At 42.8% G+C, this 22339-nt stretch overlaps 1 protein-coding gene across 1 annotated transcript; it reads right to left on the bottom strand.

Moving 5' to 3' along the window:
- Positions 1–1545: 1545 nt before the first annotated feature.
- LOC113158706 (sprouty-related, EVH1 domain-containing protein 2) lies at positions 1546–21782 on the bottom strand. The gene is made up of 6 exons (XM_026354808.1): positions 21219–21782; positions 9719–9911; positions 9459–9627; positions 9116–9180; positions 3370–3528; positions 1546–3214 (listed from the first exon to the last, which is right to left on the bottom strand). Exons 1-6 carry the CDS (start codon positions 21242–21244, stop codon positions 2426–2428), a joined length of 1401 nt encoding a protein of 466 aa, XP_026210593.1. The 5' UTR covers positions 21245–21782; the 3' UTR covers positions 1546–2425.
- Positions 21783–22339: the final 557 nt, after the last annotated feature.

The following is a 22339-nucleotide window of genomic DNA, read 5'->3' as shown; positions in this document are numbered from 1 at the left end:
AGAGAAAACAGATTAAACACACACACACACACACACACACAGAAACACACTTTTTCCAATCTGATTGGCCCCGTCCCCGATACGTCACATCATCAAAGGATCTGATTATACTGGAGAGGTGTTAGTATGTCAGAATATTTTCAGCTGACCCCAGTAGCTTTGGATCAAGGAGCAGGAGAGGGGAAAGGGCGCGCGCGCACACACACACACACACACACACACACACACACACACACACACACACACACACACACACACACACACACACACACACACACACACTGTAAGGACAATAAAAAACTGGTACACAGGACAGGATGTATGAAACAGACATAACCAGGGAAGGAAGGAGGACATCCTCCTGCATTCTGTACTTCAACTACAGTAAGTGATGTTTCCTTGGCAAAACAATCAGGGATGGATGTTTATTTCCAGGATTTCAGCTGTTTTTCCAGACTCTTTTTCAAGGGCACCCTGCGAATGACCGGCTTCTTATTTATTTATTTATTTATTTTTGTTTTTAAAATGCTTCTTGTGCTCCCGGTCACATCCCTGATGCTGCCGTCACCCAGGCCGAGACGAAGCGTAAAGCACCCAAGCGGTTGTCGGTGTAGTGTTGTGCTGTCATTGTGAGGAAGTGAGCGACCGACTGTGTCACCTCCAACAGCAGGTGACACAGGTAGGTGAAGAACAGCCTCTTGCTTCCCTCCAATGCCGTATTTGTCCCCTGACACACCCACTGTGATCCTAATTTAACAGAATTTGTTCCGTTTCCCTCTCAAAGTTTCTCCATGTGGGCGTGATAGTGAACCAAATGTGGCGTGGAGGGAAATAATATGCTGCAGGACAGAGGATCTGTGCATGTCTGTCACATGTAACTGCGGCTTCAGCTGTTTGTCTCTAATCTTAATCTCCAATATACAATAAAAGAGTGTGGCCTTACAGGAACAGTGTGACATTTTGTGGTTTCTTGCTGAGAAGTCGATAAGCCAAGAGATGATTAGCTTAGCTTAGCATAAAGACTGGAAACAGAGGAAAACAGCTAGCATGGCTCTGTTCAAAGGAGAAAAAACAAAAAAACAAAACACACACCAGAAGCTCTCTAACTAACATGTCATATCTTTTATGTCACATCTCATTTGGACAATTTCTAACCAGTTAAAAGTCAACCAAGAACATACAAACATGCTGCTTTTAGATTTCAATAATTCCTTTTCATTATAAAAATAGTTTAAACCCAGTTTATCTGAGGCTGATTGCTTGGAGCCGTAACAATGCTCACGCTTTTCATTATAGCAGACATCTTCAGAGAGGTGAAGTTAGGAGCAAGACTTCACATTTTAAGGCATAGCGGGCACCGATTTTTATAGTGTCTCTGATTGATTTTTCAGCCCTCGACGTGACACGGACTGCTGGCTGAGGTTCTGCAAAGAATGAGAAAATCAGAGCCTTAAAATCTCACTTTGCTTCAAGTGTATTTTGAGAAAAAGGAGCCAAAGAACTGACTGAAGTTGTAAGACTGGATGAGCTTTGGTGATAGTCTAGGCACTGTTTGAAATAACATAAAAGGAGCAGGGAGACGGATGCTAGAGTATTATAGTGTGACTTGAGGCACCGTCCCTTTGAGTGAGTAAATCACAACCCAGCACCCTTTTGCTGGTAGATCAATTCAGTGAAAAAATAAACAGGATAAAAACACGAATCTTTGGGATATTAAAAGATTATTAAGATGAGTACCACGTTTGTTTCAGAGAACAAATAACATGTCAATGGTGGAGAGCTATGCAGACTATATACATGAGCTTTACTACAAGCTGCGGTACAGACAACAAAAGGCCTTGGCACACATCATAAACATGCACATATATCATCCACACATACACGCAATCACAAACACACGCAAAGAGGTGTAGTGTCTGATTTCTCTTATAGCTGGAGTCGAGCTGAGCGGGCCTGATACTGGAATAGAATATAAACAAAATGGCCACGCGTAAATTGAAAAGAGAGAAAAAACTATTGAACAAAGAAACAATTCAAGTTCTTTGACGCCAAGTCAGTGTACAAAGTATAAAGTACCTGCATAAGTGATACATGACATGTAGGTCAGCTATAAAAAAAAAAAAAGAAAAAAGCCCCCTGAAAAAACAGTGCTCTCTCACTAGAAACAGAGCATGAAATGGCCACGTGGAGAGAACTGTCTGCCGTAAGGGGGAGCTTATCTTCCCAGGCCGTTCAGAGAATGCACCAACTGTTTTTTTTTTTTTTTGGCTTATTTCAGTGTCTGGAATTTGTAGAGAAACCCAGAGAAACCAAGGCAAGAGAGTGAGCAGCCATGACGACTTGTCCCCTCTGTGTATTTCCCCATCCTTCCCTTTCCCTGTGCTAACGTTGGGTTTAGGTATTTGTCGTTTCCAAGTGTGGATGCTCAGCTCTGGGCCTTGTGTCGGCCTCCGCAGCAGCCGCAAATTAGCCCTGCTCGATGGCAAGCGTGGAGAGGTGGGTAGAGGCAGAGGCAGGGCGCCACCAGAGACAAGCCGAACAGAGCTAACCAGCGTGTGCCGACGCGTCCGCCCCCGCTGCCCTCACCCCCATCACAGGAGCAGGGATCTGAGTAGTCCCCCTCTGGGTCTGACATGCAGTGGTAGAGCATGGTGTCTGCCAGCCACATGCAGCTGACCCGCCGGATGCACGCCCGTACAGGGTCTGGCGCATCCTGGCACCGGCCTCTCCTGTTGTCAGAGATGTAAAAGGCCTCACCGCAGTGCTCGCACTGAGCACGCTCCATCCCGTTCTCCTTACGCCCCTTCCCGCCATTGGTGGACGGGGAAGAGCTTGGGAGGAAGGAGCATGGCTGGTTTGAGACCACAGATGAGATGCCGTGGCGATACGAGCCGCCATGGCCCTTACTGCTCAAGGGTCCAAGGGCAGGGTCAGAGTCTGAGGGCGACAGGGCCGGTGCCAGCGGGTAGGTGTAGTCGTGCTTCTGGGCCTCCGTCTTGGCAAAGTCGACGTATGACCCAGAGTTGTCCATTTGGATGAACTTGTCACGCACTGTGGCGTGGCGGTAGTCCTCGTAGCCCGTGAGCCAGGATCGATCCAACTGGCGTCCATGGTGACGCTCGTTGGTTTGCTCCCAGCTGCGCTCCCGAGGGTTGATACGGACGATTTCCTCATCGTCCTGGAAGGTAACGTGTCGGGGAAACCGAGACACCGGCTGAAGAGTAAGAATCAAGTTAAAATCACAGAAAGTAATGAAATCATGAAACCACCATGACAACCAACAGTTTGCTACAGATTCATCAGAACTTTGGGAACTTTTTTTAAAAGCTCCAGCTCCATTGAGATGCAACCAGATGTTCTTTGTCTCACCTGGTCCAATAAGTAGTGGTCTGAGAACCGATAGGGGTCATGGGGGTCATGGCGATGTTCCAGCACGCACTTGTGTCTCTGTGGAAGGGGCGAGGAGTCGAGCGGCTGCAGAGAGCTCTCCAGTTTCTGGGAGGAGTTGGATGAGCTGTCTGTGGTGTTCTGAAGGGACAAACAAACACAGGATGCGGGCTGAAAGCTGCTGTTTGATTGGATACGTCAAACAAATAGTGCAAGAGGACGCCATGATTGGACAAACAAAAACAGGAAAGCTCGGCACAGCTCCGATTGGGAAAACAGGAAGGGTGAGCTCAGTTTTCGTGATCCACTCGGGTCACTGTGTGCGAGTTTAACTTTTAAAAATAACATCTACCATTAAATATCAGCAACAGTTAGATCTCATGGGAAAACCCTGTAGTAAACAATCCTAATGTAAAAATGAGTTTTAAAATTCAATTAGCTTCTTACCTAGTTGGAGAGAATCTGCTGCCTATGGTGAGCCCTTTTATTTATAACCAGCTAATAAGGATGCTGTGGTGACGTAAGTGTCAAGCCATGCCAGACATCTGACGTCAAGTAGTTATTGTTTGCTGCCATTGAATATGGAGTAAAAACATCATCTGACCCAGCCACAATATGTTTAACCTCACTGATCTAAATGCAGTGGACGCAATTTTAGAAACACCTCAGTGTATCACAATAGCAGTGAAGCAGTTCCAACAAACAAGTCAGATGACAAAATAAAACAGACCGAGTCCTCTAACGAACCCAAAAGGAGCCGAACATCCACACCAGGGAAAAACTGGAACTATATCTTATTCTATATTTGCTGTTAAAGCCATGAAGGAGATACAAAGACATTTGCTTCAGAACATCATCTTTTGAAAGATTTTTCATGCTTGAGATAACATTTCCTCCAGCATCTCACCCCCCCAACCCCCCCTCAACCTGTCCTCTTTCTCTCAGTCTCACTTTCCACACATTGCACCTTTCCTTCTCTCTGTGTGTGAACGGTATCCTGTCCCTGTCAGGGCTCCGCTACAAATCAAACCTTGGCCAGACACTGGATCATCAGGCTGCTGCCGTGCAGAGCTCAGGCAGACAGGTTTCAGATAGGCACGCTGGGGGTCAGCCTCTGTGAGGCGCTGCAGTGCACCAGCTGATGGACAGGTTGGGGCTACTCCTGTCTCATCATGTGATGTTAGTCGTGTGTGCGTACGAACGACATATTCAAGATGAGATGTGATGTTATGGCTTCTTTTGGACAGTTTTCAGTTGCAGCATTGTTTCTCTTACAGCTTTTCTGGGTGTTTTTTTGCTTTATCAATCATTAGCAAAAGGTTTATCATGCTAATAGTGGCCTTATTGACTTGTGGCTTATGTTATGCTGAAAATATATATAATTCAAATTCTTTTTTTACTGTGAAGCACACAGGACTATTAATGAAAAGGTTGCATATTTATGTACATACAGTATATATATGTATAGGAAATCAAACTAAGACTAGACACACTAGTAGTTCTGTAGAAGTATACGTCAGAGCTTCACGTAGTTTCATCCCTTCAGGCCATTTTCCCTAGTAGACATGTTAAAAATAATAAAAATCCAGCTGCAGCCCAAAAAGCATTTTACCCATAGATTGTAGTGGAGGAGGCAGTCTGTTAAACTAATGGCAGACCACCTCCAACTACTAACAACTTTAGTTTTATTCCATCTAATTCTCTTGGTCTTATGTCCTTGTACGATGTTGCAATGACAATAAAGTTTATCTTTATTATAATTTTTTATCTATGGATGTTTTACGTCTGTGAGCCAGAGCCCAGAAAGTAACTTTTATTCTCGTAATGTCATCAGACTATAAAGTCTATGGGCTGAACGGGAGTTTGCAGACAGCGCTGGTGCAGAATCCTTAGAGTTCATGTGCAGTGGGAACTTTAATGACTAATGTACAGGTGTCACTACCCAATCTGTACAGCTCACCTGATTTATTTTACGCATGTGCAAAGAAGCACTGTGTGGTAGTTTTACTGAGTCATCTGTGAAACTTTAACCATGTTAACAACCAGCAGTTGCACCATTTGCCCAGCTACATTTTCTAATTAGCACTGGGTGGCATGCATTTTGCAGCTAGATATTGCACAATTTAGTCGGTGTTAGTAGAAAAGGGGAACATAAGTGTTTGAGTCAAATTTTGTGGCAATTCATGGAGTACATTTTAAGATATTTGTGGTGGACCGGTCCACTGACAGACAGAAGGCTCACCCAAAAAGTCACACGTTCAACAATTTCAAAATTCTACAATCAATCCTAACTGAACTGGAAATGTAAATATGGGTCATTGTCAGGTAACAGAAATCCTAAACAAGTTATTCTCAAACATTATGAAGTTGACACAATTTTCACCCCATGTGCCAAAAGCTGGCACTCCAACGTCTGTATGAGTTATATGAGCCAGGACTGGTGTGTGTGTGTGTGTCTGCTGAAGCGATCCCTATTATATACCGCTCCCCACATGGATACCACCATGCTGAGAATTTCCCCCAGATTTCTTACAAAGCCTTCAGAGCAGCTGGCCAAAAATAACATAACATGCTGCCTCCGCTCTGGGCCCCGCCCCCCTGGAGAAGACATTACTGGGGGGAGGAGAGGAGCTGATACGGTTTAAAAACCAGTCCGACTCTGGCCTCCACGGGTGCAACTAATTCAAAACACAGACCAGACTTTCTGCTACAAGCTCAAACTGCACAAGAAGACAGAGACAGAGAGCAGTTGAGGGGGAGACTTTATATTTCTGGACATCCTCTCTCTGTATATTCTGGCCCAAGGCTGGACAGAGGGCATTTCAAGTTATTTTCTGACACAAAACATGTCCCGACTCAAAGCTCGGGAGGATTCATCCTTCAACGGGCCCGTCTTGCTCTCCCGGGATGAGCCCAGAATTGCTTCAATAGCTTTCACTCCCCCTGCTGTGAATGAGCCAAAATAGAGACACAGAGAGGAGACGTGCTAAAGGGGGAGACAGAGGAAGGGTTGAGTTAAGTTTAGGTTTGGCGAATGAGGAATAATTTAGGGGAGTATGTCCATCCTAGCTACCACCCAGAGGCTGTAAATCTGCTGCAGCATTTCCCTCTGCCTGCATCGCAAACTCTGTCGCCACCACTAACTTTAGGAAAGGTCATAAACACAGGGTAAGAGAACAAAAGCAGTCCTGAACACATCAATGCATCACATTATTATTAACCTGGAAATTTAGTGTCATGGTTGTTAAATTTGACACAGTACTAGATTATGCTTTGTGCAGTCCTGGTAGAAAGGGATTTAATCTAACTCAATGTCTAGTGCTGCTGTGGCCCGATGTGTCATTTGAACATACTGAATGCTCCGTGCACCATTTTCTGCTTGTACAGTTGAACATGTGACGATAGAGTCCCAAGATGCCAGGACAAAGAGTCACTGATGAAATTAAAAGAGTCCACCACAAATGCAAATCCATAAACTAACTGTTCGTGTTCATGTCATAAAGGCCTTCTGGTCCTGACACACTGAGCTGAGGGTTGCCCCTTACTGCACTTTTTCCAGAGTGTCTGACAAAAGCTGATGCCTGAGTGTGTAAAACAGGTGGTGGAGGTGTACCAGTAGGTTTAAGGCCTGGCTGAACCTGACTAATACTGCCGATGTGAGCAAAAGCTCTTCCCACTAGACATTACGCATCTCATGCAACAACCCATGCCTGACCTGAGCCCTGACCATTTGTTGAGACCACTGGGGTTTTGTCTTGAATAGGAGATGGAGTGAAGTAAAGAGGGTCGTCTGACTATTCGACTGACTTCACTCATTATTTGTGTTTTTTCTCTTTTTTCAACTTGCTAAATATGAACTACACTAGTGCAAAGCTAAATCTAACACTAGCTGCTAGCTTCAGCTTTATCACAGACATCTAATGAGACAGTTTAAACACAGACTCAGGAAAAATGGCAGGCTAGATTTTGCTTTGCCTTTCCACTGTGTTTTTTTGGATTACAAATACAGTCCACAGCCTAGTTATTACTCTCATGAAGGCTCAGAATGCATGTGCACTGTCTGCTGGCTGGTAGCTATAATCTTTGTGGTGTGTTCAAATACAAACTTTAAGAGCAGACATGAAGCAATGCAAAATCACTTCTTCAGTCTTCCTCGACTGATGTAAGTTCACGAAGTGTCAGGACCGTTACAACAAACTGCTAAACAAACTGAGCCATATGGAGGCAACCTCACCATTTGTTTTATTACTGAAGTGAAAATGAGCCGTCGTGTCTTATTTTGGGTTCATTTCGCAGCTTTTTCAGTAACAACATCCAGGAATTATGCTGGATTTCTTAAATTGAAAGTTTCTACTTTCCTTAAAACCCAATTTCAGGGATTTCTCCACCTTGTGTCGTTGCTGTAAGCCCCCCTGCGCCACCCCTCCTCATGTGTTTGTATGTGTCTCTGCGGTGGCTGTACACTCCCAGCAGAGCACCTATTAGTCTTGGCCCTTACAGACAGCTTGAGTCAAAGATGAACCACGAGGCACTTCCTCTCATAAATCACTCGCCCTGCGCTAAGCTGGGAAACAGCTGCTAGTATGGTGTCTGCTCTCTTTTTCAACTAGGAAGGTGGAGAGGGTGGATGAGGGAGGGGGTCATTGGGAAAGAGGGAGGTGGTGGAATACAGGAAGTGACCTTGTGACCCTGCCTGCTGCTCCTGGTGTCAGGTTGCACAGTGGGGGGAGGTGGTCCTCTATGCTAACTTGAGTTAAGTACACTTCATGTTCTGGTCGCAGGTATAAGTGACAGACGGGGTCCTGAATGAAGTCCTGGGCTAAAATATTTTCTACCTACAGATGAAACTGCGCATATTTAAAAACTGAGTTGTGTTCAGAGGAAGTGCTGGTCAACATGAGTCTAGACCTGAGTGGACACTGAGACTAAACACACATTACAACACTCGGGTCGGGGTGCAGGTTTAATGTGAAGTCTGATCTTTAAGTCCAGTTAGGAGTTGTGTTTGGCTTATTGGACACCGACACACTGCACAATGGTTCGTGGACAGGATTTTACTAAAGGTGTCGAAGTGAAACTGTTATTTCTTGTTGCAGCAGCAGCAAAGTCAACAATAGGACACACAGTGATCTAAAGTGGCGTAAAAGTTGCGTCAGTCAATCCTGCGTTGTTTAGCACTCTGTGTTTACAACACTCCTGCTGTGCGTGGTTTTTCACACAAGGCTAAAGTTGATCTAATCCTGGCCTAACCCCCGTTCACACATGTTCGGACCGACTCCAGCCCCGTGTGAAAAAATGTGCCCCCTTCCATTAATTCCAATGCAGCACAGAGTGCGAGCCTTCCTATAAAGTCATATAATTTAGTGATGTGTTTTATTTCTGTTTATCTTGCAAGATATTCCCAGCACTGAAACGCCTTCATACTCGTCTATTAACCAGCCTTCTCTGACATATTAAATGGTGTCACCATCAACAGATGCAACACCACCACTGTTCCCTCCATGGTCATTTTTGGTGTGATCACCCACAAACACTGGAGACACAGCAGAATATAACCGCTCCTGACAACCTCAAAACAGCCAAATCAGGCTTATTTTCATTCCTCTTACAAAACACACTCTTCAAAACACCCTACACTACCATGACACATTTATTTGTTAGTCACTGTTAATAACTGAACAGTCTCCAACCCCTAATTCTAAGGATTGAAAATGGGAAACATGCTTACAGTAAAAACGTCATCGTCACCCAACTCGCCCTCGTTCTGGAGTGCTGTCGAGGAGGTTGTGGAACCTACAGTGAAGAAACAGGAACAACGTTTGGTTAAAAATAAAACAAATTAACAGTTTTGATAATTTATAAACATACTGTATTATTACATATATTCTACGTAAGCATTTAACTCATGTATTTTAAGACCTGTTTTTGTTAAAGGAAAATCTTTCAACATTATGTTATTGTTGCTATTCTCGTGACACATTTAACTAAAATCTGTGTACACGTGGCTGTTTAGGATCCAGAACAGTGGGTCCAATTCAGTTTCTAGGGGGTTACACTCTGGGACAGCGTACCTTCAGCCAGGTCCTCGATTGCTTTCCGTACCCCCCTGTCAAAAGCTCTGGCGTCAGCTGGACTCTGGAAGGACAGGCCACATCTCCTGTCCTCCACCTTCCAATGGTGAAATGTGGGCGTTGCTATGGTGTACACCAGATCCTTCCTCAATGGATAATCCAGGATCACCTGTTTATCCAACACACATCTAAATATTCCAGCTCTTATCCTTAAATTATCTTTGTCATGAATTGCTGATGTCTGTATGCGGGGGTTTTACCTGTTTATCCCGCAGACGTTCACCACGGATGAGGAACTGGGAGCTGCTGGGGGTCGGCACAAGTGCCAGCTCTGGCGGGAGAAGGCGGCACACCCCCACCTTGCTCAGAGCTCCCCCGTCCTGGGCCAACCAGCCGCCGCTCGAGTCGTCCCGCGTCATCACCACTGCTTTCACACGCACGATGTAGCTGTCACTGAATAGAGAGAGAAGAAAGAAAGTATACTGTTATTTTTAAGGTGTTATCACATCAATAAGCATCAAAATCTGTGTATTTTAAGAAATTATAATTAAACCTAAATAGTCAAGTTACATTTCAGTTCAAGAAAAACAAAGTTGACTTCACGGGGACCAACAATAAGGATAAATGGTGCTTCTCACTGGCTTTTGATTGGACCAAAGCACAGCATAACAACCTCAATGATCAAATCTGGTTCCAGAAAGTCTCCGTTTTATTCCAAACATTTGCAGGTACGCCTATAGCAGAATACGAAAACCTAAAAAACAGCACTCAGAGAAGCAAACAGGTGGGAAACCGTGAAAATGTGCGTGTAGTCTTTTACCAAAAGGTCTTATTGCAATATAAAATTTCTTCGTCTACCATGCCTTAACGTTGTTTGGTTGTTAATGCCACAGTAGTTTATTATAGAGCTGGATTCACACAGTGGCAGAATGTTTGAGGGCGTCTCAAGTCACGACTCTGCCTGGTCCTCGCTGTGCTGAGGTGGGAGGTGTTGCACCCGGACAAGTCCGCGTGAACATACACACACGCTTTAACACAAACTTTTTGTTGTGTTCTCTCTGGTGGTACACGAAACTTCCTTGAAAAAGAACATTTCAACATGACGCCATCATAAAGTTAATCGATAGCTTCACCATTCTGTGAAATAAAACACTGACTTAACTAAGTGACGCAGACACTATTTGGAAATTGCCGATATATACAGTGTACGGCTGTATTGGCCCAGAACATCTTGAATTGTTTGAGCTTTACTAACAATTAATCACGTAAACAAAAGCATTAATGAAGAGGTGACGTATAATTAGCTGCATCTCAACTTCACCCATTGTTCCTGAACCAGAATAACCTGGTTCCAACTTCACACCAGTTAGTGCTGTAGCACATTATACAAACTGACGGATAATACAACTATAGCGACGTCTACAGCAGAACAAAACATTACCTGACAAAAGCTCCCTCTGCAGACTTCAGCATGACACAATACAATGGAGGTAAAATGCAAGACATTCTCAAGCATTAGCATGACGGCCACCACCCTCATGGGAACACAAAGAACACGGTCACAATCCAAATGAATGATCTGACAATAACAGGATGTACCTTTGTGAATTACATCGATGCTGCAGTGTGTCTCTGTGTGTCTGTGTGTGTGTGTCTGTGTGGGGGATGAGGACAGAAAGAGAAACCAAGGAAGAGTGAGAGGGAGGGAACGAGGCAGAGTGGGAGTGAATGAGAGAAGTGTAGTTATATAATTAGCTTACAGACAGTGCCGAGGATTTGATGAACACACACACACACACACACACACACAGGTGGCAAAACTGGTTCATCAGCTTCTACCCACACACATTCATAAAAGTGAGTGAATGACAGACTGACTGGTAGCAGCAGACAAACAGAAAAACAGCCACAGATTCACCCACAAGGTTTGTGCTATGGTTTAAACACACACACACACACACACACACACACACACACACACACACACACACACACACACACACTTAAAATAAATGCTTCTTTGGAATCCAGTTCACATGAGATCCATTCAGATAATAAAGAATTGTCATTTAAGAATATTAAAGTCATACAGGCCAAAACATACCAATGTATTTTGATTGATACACAAATGACAACAAATTAAAACACCTAAAATTAAATATTGACCAAAAGACAATTACCAGAAGAGTAAAATTGTTACTGGCAGACCGGAGTCTGTAAGCAGATTTGTCACTTGTCATGCCAAACCACAATGGGCGGAGGCAAACAGTCATTCAGGTTCTATTTAGCCACGTGGGAAACTTGAATGGCAACGAAGGAAATAATAGAAATTTAAAATAGAAATGTCAGTGATCTATTTATATTTACATTATTGGCGGGTAAGGCTGGAGAACTAGTTTGCAGTTGGTAGGCTTGCTAGAATGAATGTGAAAGTTTGCTGACTGTGTTTGTATAATTATGAATGGATTCATTATACTTTACATGTACATTATCGACTGCTGTACGAAGTTAGACTGGCTCAGTTGCAGGGGTTGAAAATGCTGTTTATACACTGCTATACAAATTAGCTCTGGGTGGTAAGCATGCTAACTTCCAGGTAGAGCAACACAATTCTGCCAGTTTTTGGAGTTTTGCATGATGGAAAAAAACTACAGGAGGAAACGGGTGTAAAAGAAGTCAGCTTCAACAGGTTAGAGACGAACAAATGCTAAAACGTGTGGCTGACTATGCAGATCACCTTGAAATAAACAAGCTGACTGTGTGTGTGTGTGTGCTGTGTTTGCTACTTAGCCTAATCTGTCAACAAATATTGTAAATGAACACACGTTTGTTAAGGTAGTCATGTTTCACGTGTAGGTTGTCATGCTACCAGTGTGCCAACTTCAGAGTTGGAGTTCACTTCTTGCTTTGTTGTCGTAAAAAACAAAGTAGAACGTCTTTATTTATGAAAGGTAACCGTTTGTTTTTTCACTTCATGCAGCTTGATGTTTTTCATCTGCTGCTGTTTTCAATTTTTTATAAAACCAACCTACAGAGGGTGGCAAAGTGCAGAAACCTTTCATTTCAACTTTATTTCTGTCTTTATGTCTGAAACACTGCAGAATGTTTACTTTGCAAACCCGTACTATAAAGTCGAACACCTGTACAACATAGTCATACAGAACCGCACATCCAGACCACCCACATACAGAAATAACACCAACGTCTGTGCTATATAAGCACCTATAAGATACATGATACTGGATATCAGCTCCCTGAGATGAACTTGTCACATTTTGGGCCGTCTCGTGACCCGTGTCTGCCGGCAGGCCTTGTAATATATGGTTGGGACACACAGACAGCCACAACCAGCAGCAATGCACTAATTTAATACACTTGGGAGTGACCACACATTCTGGCACAAACACAGGCAGACACACAGATACAGGACATTTGGGAACTGTTAATCCACTTCTGTCCACACGAGTGTTGTATGAGGTGTCGATGCTGAAAAAGGACTGTGGTGCCCGGTTTGAGAGAAGGTGGCTGAGACCCTATTTATAATCACCTATTTGTGTTGAATTTCTATACACACTATTTCACTTTATACACACTTTTTTTCAAAACATTGCGGTTGCCTAATTTACAATTGCTATTTGGAAAGACTGCAAACACTCCAAAGTCTCTTTTAGGTGGGACAAGGATGTAAAGTGTTGCGTCAAAAGTTGAGTGATGACTCAGTTTAGAAGGAGGGGGTAACTCAACACCTCACTGATAAGAACGGCCGGCAATTCGTGTATCACATCTTCTAATATAATTTAATGATATAAAGATATGAGCCGCTCATGATCATTAGGCCAAAGGTACAGGGTGTGTCTCACTTCTACTTCCTAAGAACGGCAATATAACATTGTTAGCAGCCAAACTTTTTCTTTTTAAATAAAAGTCAAGGTTTCTTATTTGCTGCTTTTACTTCCTCCCAGAAGCTCTTCTAGGTTATATAAGGGTGTTTTTTTCCACTCCATTGTAACAGAAACAAGCTGTAAACACAACATTATATGTTATATATAGCTAATTTGTTAGAAAAGAGACACAGAGCAGCATTAGATTTCATTAAGGTGAATGGAAATCTAATATTCACTCTCCTTTTAGCTCCGTTTTGGTCTCCGTCAGCAAATATCTTGCTGTCATGTTCGCCAAGTTGTTTCCAGCAGTGTCTATCTGGTCTTTGGCGCCGAGTGGAAAGCGAACAGTGAGTCAGAACAGTAAAGTCGTGGGCTGAATTCAATGTGCTTCATAAGACTCAATTCATTATAGCTGCATCGTTACAAGTAACCCCGTTCACAAACAAATAGCTGTGTGGCCATTTAGTGCAACCTAAACTAAATGTTTGACTGAAGCTGCTTCAACTAAAAGATGAGAGTGAAAAGTTTTCTGTGACATTTCATTACCTGTGTGACAATATGAGCAATATAACCTGGAATCAAACCTTCATCTGTTGCATCAGTTAATATTGGGCAACTCGTAATGGAGTTTGTTTTTTTATTTCTGTTTCTGCGTGAACTTCCATTCTAGACTTTGTATTTCTATAGCTCATTTCACACAAACAAGCCTGTATCATAATCAGGAAATGAACTGTGGGTGGAGTACACACCTGTAGATTCCCTGCCAAGCCACACTGGAGCTGTGTCAATGAACTCTTATGGTCCATTGGCTAATTTTATTTGCCTGTAAGCCATACCAGCATTGATATTCTGTCTGTATTTACAATCAAAACACCAAAATTATAGCTGGAATGAACAATTGGTTAAATACACACTTTTAGGGAAAACTCTTAGCAAATTGGTTGAACCCTATAAATCCCTGACGTGGCCTGTCTGCAGCAATATTGCAATAAAACAGTAAAAGGAGGCTGGAATCCAGCTCATGTGTGACAGATAAAAGGGCCAGTGAGGGCAGCCCAGTCATGTGTGATAAGGGTGGCTATACTTCCTCTGATAAGGAAGGACTGGCCGCACCTCTAGCTGTTCAACAGAACCATGCACACACCCACAAGTGATTCACCTCCCTCTGGAACTCTACACAGAAAACACATGCCTTTTCTGTGGAGAAAGCCACTCATGCACTCAATACACAAGACTGTTTCTTAGGAACATCAGTAATGCCACAAGAAGCTGCTGATTAATGGTAGTTTATTAGTAAAAAAACATTAATTCAAAGATGTTAATAATAAGATTCACAGCAGATTATTCTGCAATGCCTTACTTTAGCGTCCACTATACATACATACATGAGTGGTATTTATTCTATATTTAATGTAGATGTTAGTGTAACCACAATGCCATTAAGGTTTGTGTATGTCATTCAATTAATTGGAGTTGATCAGACAAGGAGAATAAACTTAAACAGAATAATAAATAATTTTTAATTTTTATGTGAAATAGTACTGAGAGAAAGCAGATTTTTATAAAGTATGGTAGTGTAAAAGAGAAAGAAGTGGAGTGACGCTCGTTCATTCACAACTATTGACGCTGGAGGTTCCTGAGGGCAAGTTTGATCGACTTTCTATCAATCGGCTGTGGTTATGTGGAGCACTCACATGTCTGTGTAGCACAAGACTGCTGGTGCGAGTGAGTAAGAGTGTGTAGGCTGACGTGACAGAGAGGTCACTAATATGCAGAGGCACGTTAACGGATAACATCCCATCGCCGACTGACCAATCGCAGTATGAGTTCAGGCCTATTCATTAATATTCATCTATTTCGGAGGAAACAGTGTCACTTGCTGATAATCATTTTTAAATTAATGACAAATACTTTCCCCGTTAGACTGCGTTCAGGGGTACAGTATAGAAAATGTTCCTATGCTAGTTGGTCTAAACAGACTCCAAATGATTATTTGTGATGCCTTAATTGCCTGACAAGAGATTGGATGTTTCAATATGTGTGGTCCATACACAGCTATGTTCAAATAATCAGGCCCCATTTATGATGCCTTTCATGCATGTTAGCCTGTAACTTTACTCCAAGAAGCAGCCGCTCCACCTCTCCTGAGATGAAAACTGATCTGGAAATAAGCTGATTGATTCCAAACCTCTAACAGTCGACTGAAAAGCCAAAACAAGACCCTCTATAATTCCTCATATCCTCTTATACTGTGTTGAACTGGTGACTTTGGGTCAAATCTAAGCGATGGTGTTTTTTTTTTTCCTTCAGCATCTGTTATCAACCTCTGCCGAAATGTCAACCATAGTGTTGCTGATCAGTAGTCTTTGTTTACATAAACTGGCATGTATCACTGCTTTATCTTATCTGTGGTCCAACTCCAGGGCACCGAATCAACTGAAAATGGTTTGCATATTGGACACTAGGATGTCTGTTCTCTCAGGGTTTCCCTTAGTCTAAATATGCTGATATATATTCCACCACACATGATGGGCTGCAGTATTTCCTGGTGCTATTTGCGGTTAGCTTTAAATAGCCTGTATTTTTCATGAAGCATCTGTCTGAAATCACTTAGTAATACCTATGAATTTATGCATTTAAACTAACTATGAGAGTACTGCTTGACCTTTTTCAACCACCTTTTGTCTGAAACTGCAAAAGAGTAACTAAACATAAACCAGAACGGGGAGGACTGACACCGGCTTACACGTTACAGCAAATACAGCAGATACAGAAAGCAAAGTCATCACAGGCGAAAACTGAACTAGATAAGCTTTCAAATATGTCATAGAAAATTGATGTCTTTTCTTTTAAATGAAAAAAAAAAAAGAAAAACCCTAAGAGCAACGATTGGTGGACAGCGAGCTAAATTAAAAACGCTACTGGCATGACAGCCTTTGTTTCTATTTAAGGAGAAGAGTCAACAGTACAGCAGCATTAATCTGCATAAAGACATACGTTACATGCACACACTATAATTTCAGTCAGTTAACCATTCAGCATGGACCTGAACTGGTTGCTGAAGAAGTGTTCACAGAAGTTCACCGAGTTCTTTCACTGACAAGAATTCAGTCTTCAATAACTAACTCAGTGGATGGTTGTATAGGCTAATTGGTGTGACAAGGGAACAACACACAGAGTGAAGTGAATGAAGACTCAAGCTATTATAATCTTGGTCATCCAGTCAGCTGATGAGCAGAGATTAGTAAAAAAACAGGCAAACAATCTGGGTCCATTGTTTGGTCTCCAGATATAAACAGCTCGGGCCATTATATAAAGGCTCCGGATAGCAACCAGTGATGAGCTGCTCTAAAACACAGGAAACACTGTGAACAGAGTTCTGTTCCACATGATGTGTGTGTGTGTGTGTGTGTGTGTGTGTGTGTGTGTGTGTGTGTGTGTGTGTGTGTGTGTCTGTGTGTGTGTGTGTGTGTTGAGGGGGAGTACAGAAAGAGATAAACATGCCAAAGGTCTACAAAGGAAGTTCAATTGTGGACATGGAGTATGTGTTGATATTTGTGTAAGCATTAGAAATGTGTGTGCCTGTATATATCATGTATGGTACTAACGTCAGATGTCATGCTATTAAACGGTTGCTAGAATTCCTATAGTAAAATATTGGGCATATTTTAATGCCTCATGTTTTAGGATGTTGTCATGTTTCTTTTTGATGATTTAAATTTGGTTTAAAAGACCATAAAATTCAGGGTACACTGGTAAATGTGTCCATTAGAGTTTCCCCATCCTCTTTAGTCGTTATGCTACATGTCTGCATTCAGTAGCATACACTGTAAACACTGTATACATAAAACGGAAGTTAGCCTGCCACACATAGAAATGTTTCCTCTAATGAATATATTTCTGTGTTCAGACCCTTACAGAGACTGTCTGTGACAGCATTTTCTACACCACTACCAGACTCAACCAACAACAATGTAATACGGGTCTAGAACAAGGAGGCAAATCTCACTTTCTGATGGCATAAAGTCATCAAAAAGCTATTACGATTTGTTTTTCCAAGTCCATGTATAACAAACACGTGTTGAATTGCAGGAAATGAAGGAAATCTATTTAGGAAAATAAGACACAGGTGGGTACAAAAGCAAAAAGTAAATTACATTTAACACACACATAATTTTATGACATGGTCTCTAAGGGTAGAATACTCCCTTAACAAAACACACAACATAGTTGTGTAATGCTCCATTTTGGCAACACTATGTTAAAAAATGACAATATACTTTGGGTAGAGAAAGCTGTTTAACAGTATCTACAAATTATTCAGACATGAATTTTCCACTGTCCCAAAATTCAATGGCCGTCAGGTTTATTATAGTCCCACTATAAAATGCTGCTAATGTAGAAAAATACATGTGGAGAACAGAACAGTCCTCCTCAGGGAACATGCAGACCTGCTAACTCCTCACCACTGTGTTTGCTAGTTGATGAGTAAGTGCTTTTTGTTCAGGGATGGATTATATTTCGTTGCTACGTTGACCTTAGCTGAATGTCACCGGACATCTCCTGTCTGATACTGACTGTGCACATGCTGACCCTGCAGCAAAACACACCGGATCAATACATCCTCTACTAGTGTTTTGGCTTTACAGGGTGTTTGTGTGTGCGCGCGAGAGAAATCCTGTACTTCTATAAAAGGTAATAAATATCCTCAGAAGGACAGGGCAAAGAGGAACCTCCTCCAAACTGAAGCCATGATGACTATAGTTATAGGTTAGTTTAGGACATGAAGTCAACAAAAGGGCCTCACAAACAGAAAGTACGTTTGTGTGTGTGCTTAGAGTCATATTTCGCACTCGTACTGACAAATCTGATTGTTCTACAAAGCAGGTATGTGATGTGTATCTCTATGATGTGTGATCTCTGTGCATCATCAGTACACAAGTACAGTAAGAAAGAATTTAAGACACACAGTAAACCTTAAACAACAGTAAAACAGATAGTGAAATGGGTAACTGTGACATATTTTTACAGTCGGAAAACAAACTACACCGCTGCACCTTTCAACATGACACGAAAATGATGAAGGTGTGTTTTCTACTTTCTGACCCTGCCTTAATCCCATACCTTTTATTTCTGATAAGAAAACAGCAACACACTAACTAGCAGCTAGCGGCACACTGATTGCTTCCTTCCAGTAATAAAACAATAAATGTTTGTGTGAAGCAACATAGGTACTAAGTTTAGATGACAGGTCGCTGTACAGAAATGTTGTTGGAAACTACTTTAAAATGCAAACACTTCATATCAACAAATGAACCTAAACTGACTATTTTAAACATGGATTGGTTCTTCTGCCTGTTCAAGTTAAGTAATATGAAAGAGAAAGCAGCAAATTATAGTATGATAGTATAATTACTCTTTTATGAATGTCTGTGCAACAAAATTTCATTTTGAGCTGCTTTTCAGCTTTTTGTGAATTTTGATAGGTTGAATTGTCACAAACTAGTGTTAATGGAACTGCTGGAAGATATTCAGTATGCCTTTTTGATAAGGCACTATTGATGAAGGCTGCAAAAACTGCACTACAGACGTTTACTACTCATTTACACATTAATCATTAGCCTACCTACAACAACTTTTAGTTTATGGGGTTGTGGAAAATCATCTTGCAGCATGACACTTTGCCAACAACAAAAGTCATTATGAAGATACCTTCATTTTGTAATAAGCCACCAGCAAACATGCAGTAAATGTTAATAAATCAGTACTAAATGGTTTAATAGTAAACTATCAAGTCAGTAGTTGACTCCACAGTGGTTCTTATTAATATCATATCTACGATGGCCCTGAGAGCACCAAATTGGAAACACACATGCAGCATTTGAAACAGAAATGTGATGCCAACACAGATTTGGTTTGTGTTTTCTGTAGGCCCTTTGAAGCAGGTTTCAGTATTTGGTTTGTGTTTTGGAGCTAAATGTAGGGTCATAGTGGGGAAGATGTTTTCTTCTGTGTTATGTCTATTTGTAGGTTACCTGCATTTGGTTGCGGTCTCTAATTGATAAGTTTCATTAAAATTTGTGTAAACTATATTTTCAGAGAATAAAAGGCTTTTATTTTTCTACCTTACGTCGTGGCACGTCGTGGGCGTGGCCCAATTATCACATCACGCCATTAGAAAAGAACCACACGTCATCACCATGGAAACGCTTTCGTGTGGTTCCGGAAATGGGGGCTTGTTAAAAATTCACGGTTAATTCAACTTAGCATTTAGCATCGTGGATGGTATTTAGAAGTAAATATACGATTCAGAACAAGAACGTCCCAACGCTACGTGTTTAAATGGTTTCAGAATGAACAAGGCTGCAGAGAGTGAATTCAGGTTAGTTATAAAGTGGTTTGTAGTTAGCTAAAGCCTGTCAGGTTGGAGTTACGTTTTGCTAACATGCCAACACAAGAGGGACAAACTGTGTTTACATTATGTTTCAGCTCCTTTCTCCTGCCTCCGTCTGTCTGTGGGACTGGAGACAGACACTCCGGCACTCTGTACGCCGGCTACAGAGAGCTAAGTACGGTCAGCAGGCATGAATGGGGACGCGCTGGGGGTTAGAGGGCTTTTATGAATGAGCCGGCGTCACGCCACCGCAGCGCAAACATCCCCTCCGGTGCCCTTCGCCCTTCCACCCCCGCACACAGGAGATATACAAGACGGACATCCTACCGAGCAGTGCCCCGTGTAGTCTGACAGAAACAGAGGAGCTCTCCATATGCACTAACGCAGGTGTAAAAAGCCCAAATGGGAGCCCGTAATTTAAACAGCCGAGTCCTGGCATGTCTGCTCATGTGTCTGCACACGTTCGTTTTAGCTGCATACCTACATTGAAAATCTATTTTAATCTCCCCCCGCCGAGAGCCCTGGTTGTCTATTCGTGCTTGTTTAACAATAACACCCAATAGATATGAGCGGATTAAACCACAGCTCCTTGTTGATAAAGCCAGTTTTAAGGTTCAAGCGCTCCCACAGTCTTTAGGCCCGTGGTTGTGGTATAAACGGGTCTGTGGGCCCAAGCTGCGGCTCTGTATTAGCCACATTCACAGACACGATCAGGTCTGTCCGGACAGACACGGGTCTAAGTGGCCCGACTCTAAACAGACGCGCTTTTTTCGGGACAAGTCGTCGTTTACAATCGGTATTTTTTATGAATGGAGCGCGGAAGGCTATGCAAATGAGGGCGATTGAGAAAGAGATGGCGGATGAGGCATATCGGATATCTCATATCCTGTGAGACTTCCCCCTTCGGTTGGAAGCAAACACACAGATGTGGCCACATAACGCGGTAGAAACTGCCTCTGAATAAACGCAGGCAGGGTTTGTTTTTGTTCGCTCTTTCTTACCGAACAAGGCACAAACTAGAGGTGCGAGCTCGCAGCTGTTTGTGTGTTTAGAAAAGGTGTAACTTCGGGGCGTGTTTGAGTTTCTAAGTTACGCTGCAACAGGGCCTGCTCTCTCGCTTCAGATCCTTTCAGAAAATGTTTCCGATCCACCCACGCTTATTCCCCTCCTCCTCCTACTCCTCTTCTTTCTCTCTCGCCTTCGCAAGACTAGTCCGCACCAAGGTGGGGGCCCTGAAAAAAGCCCTGTTCTACAGAACTGTCATTGCATTGCTCCACAGCACATTTAAGCACCGAATCCCATCGACTGAATAACATGGATAAATGCAAAATATGGCACAAATGAACGCCAGCTCGGTGAGGGGAGGTTTAGGTTGCACATTCCACCAAGTTGCACCAGTCATCTCCAACTTGTAGGCACCGTGAGAAGCGAAAAAAGGAGACACACACACGGACAGAGAAATCTGTGAGGCATAGTACTTACTCGTTTGGGTGTGTTTCTTCTATCATTTTCTCGTTTCACCTCAGGTAATGTACCACGGCGGTTGCATACTTTTCGCTCGTCATTCTTTCACCGTGGCTCCTTCGATTTGTCTCCAATTCCGCATAAATCCCCCCTGCGCCTTTGTGCGAGTGTCGGCTCTTTGGCTTGCTTTCGACTGGCTGTGCCTCCGTCTGCCTTTCCTCTCCTTCACCCGGAGACACCTAGTTTCTGCTGGATCACAAGTGCCCCTTTCCTATAACTTCAATCACCCATCGCCTTCAGTAGGTAACGTAGTCTATACAATTTAGCAGCCGAATCCAGCTCTTCTCTTCGCCCCCCCCTCCCCAAACACACACACACACGCACCCACGAACACACACACACGGACACACAAGGCACACGCTTCAATTTTAAGTCCTAAGGCGCATGTTTTCACCGACGACTCCGGTTCCAGTTGTGCGTAAAAAGCGCGTCGTCGCTGTTGTTACCGAGGGGTGGCCCCGCTAGAGCCCCATCTCTCTCTCTACTCCATGTTGGATTGCAGGCAGCCGAGCAGCTCCAACGACGCCGGGGGAGGGAGGAGGGAAAGAGAGAGGTGGGGGGGGGATGAAAGGAGGAGGAGGAGGAGGAGGAGGGGGGTGCAGGGCGGAAGCGGTGACGTCGATCCACATTTTAGTGGAGGGCCCACAATGGCTGCAAGTCGTAGAGACCCTTGATCAATGACCCCCTCCTCCTCCCTCCTTTTCTTTCCCCGGATCCTTAATTTCAAATCCGGACATGTGACCTTTGTTCCGATGTAACAAACCAACAAGTTCCTATTGGGATATTATTTTTATTCCATATGACATTAAAAATAGCCACCAAAATGAGGGGATCACTGCAAAAAAAACATCCGCTTAACACGTTAGAGAGATTTTAAATAAATAATAATTCATACAATAAATAAGTCACAGTAATTGAATGTTGAGTTTGTGCATGTGTTGCTCATAAAACATACATTGAATTATCATTTGCATTTGAGTGGGTGAAAAAAGATCAAAGTTTAAACTTCATAAACTTCAATAGCGTGTCTGATGAAACAGGAAAGATTAAAGGGGGTTTTCTGGATAATCTTGTTAACT

Source organism: Anabas testudineus, chromosome 15 (assembly GCF_900324465.2).
Source record: "Anabas testudineus chromosome 15, fAnaTes1.2, whole genome shotgun sequence".
Classification (NCBI taxonomy): domain Eukaryota; kingdom Metazoa; phylum Chordata; class Actinopteri; order Anabantiformes; family Anabantidae; genus Anabas; species Anabas testudineus.
This window is presented reverse-complemented; position numbering and strand designations above follow the sequence as displayed.

Coding starts and splice junctions, on each gene's coding strand:
- LOC113158706 (XM_026354808.1), bottom strand. CDS start 21,244: ATGATAGAAGAAACACACCCAAACGA. Junction 9,912..21,218: donor GAAGAAACACACCCAAACGA/GTAAGTACTATG, acceptor CTCTCTATTCAG/TGACAGCTACATCGTGCGTG. Junction 3,215..3,369: donor ACCACTACTTATTGGACCAG/GTGAGACAAAGA, acceptor CTTACTCTTCAG/CCGGTGTCTCGGTTTCCCCG.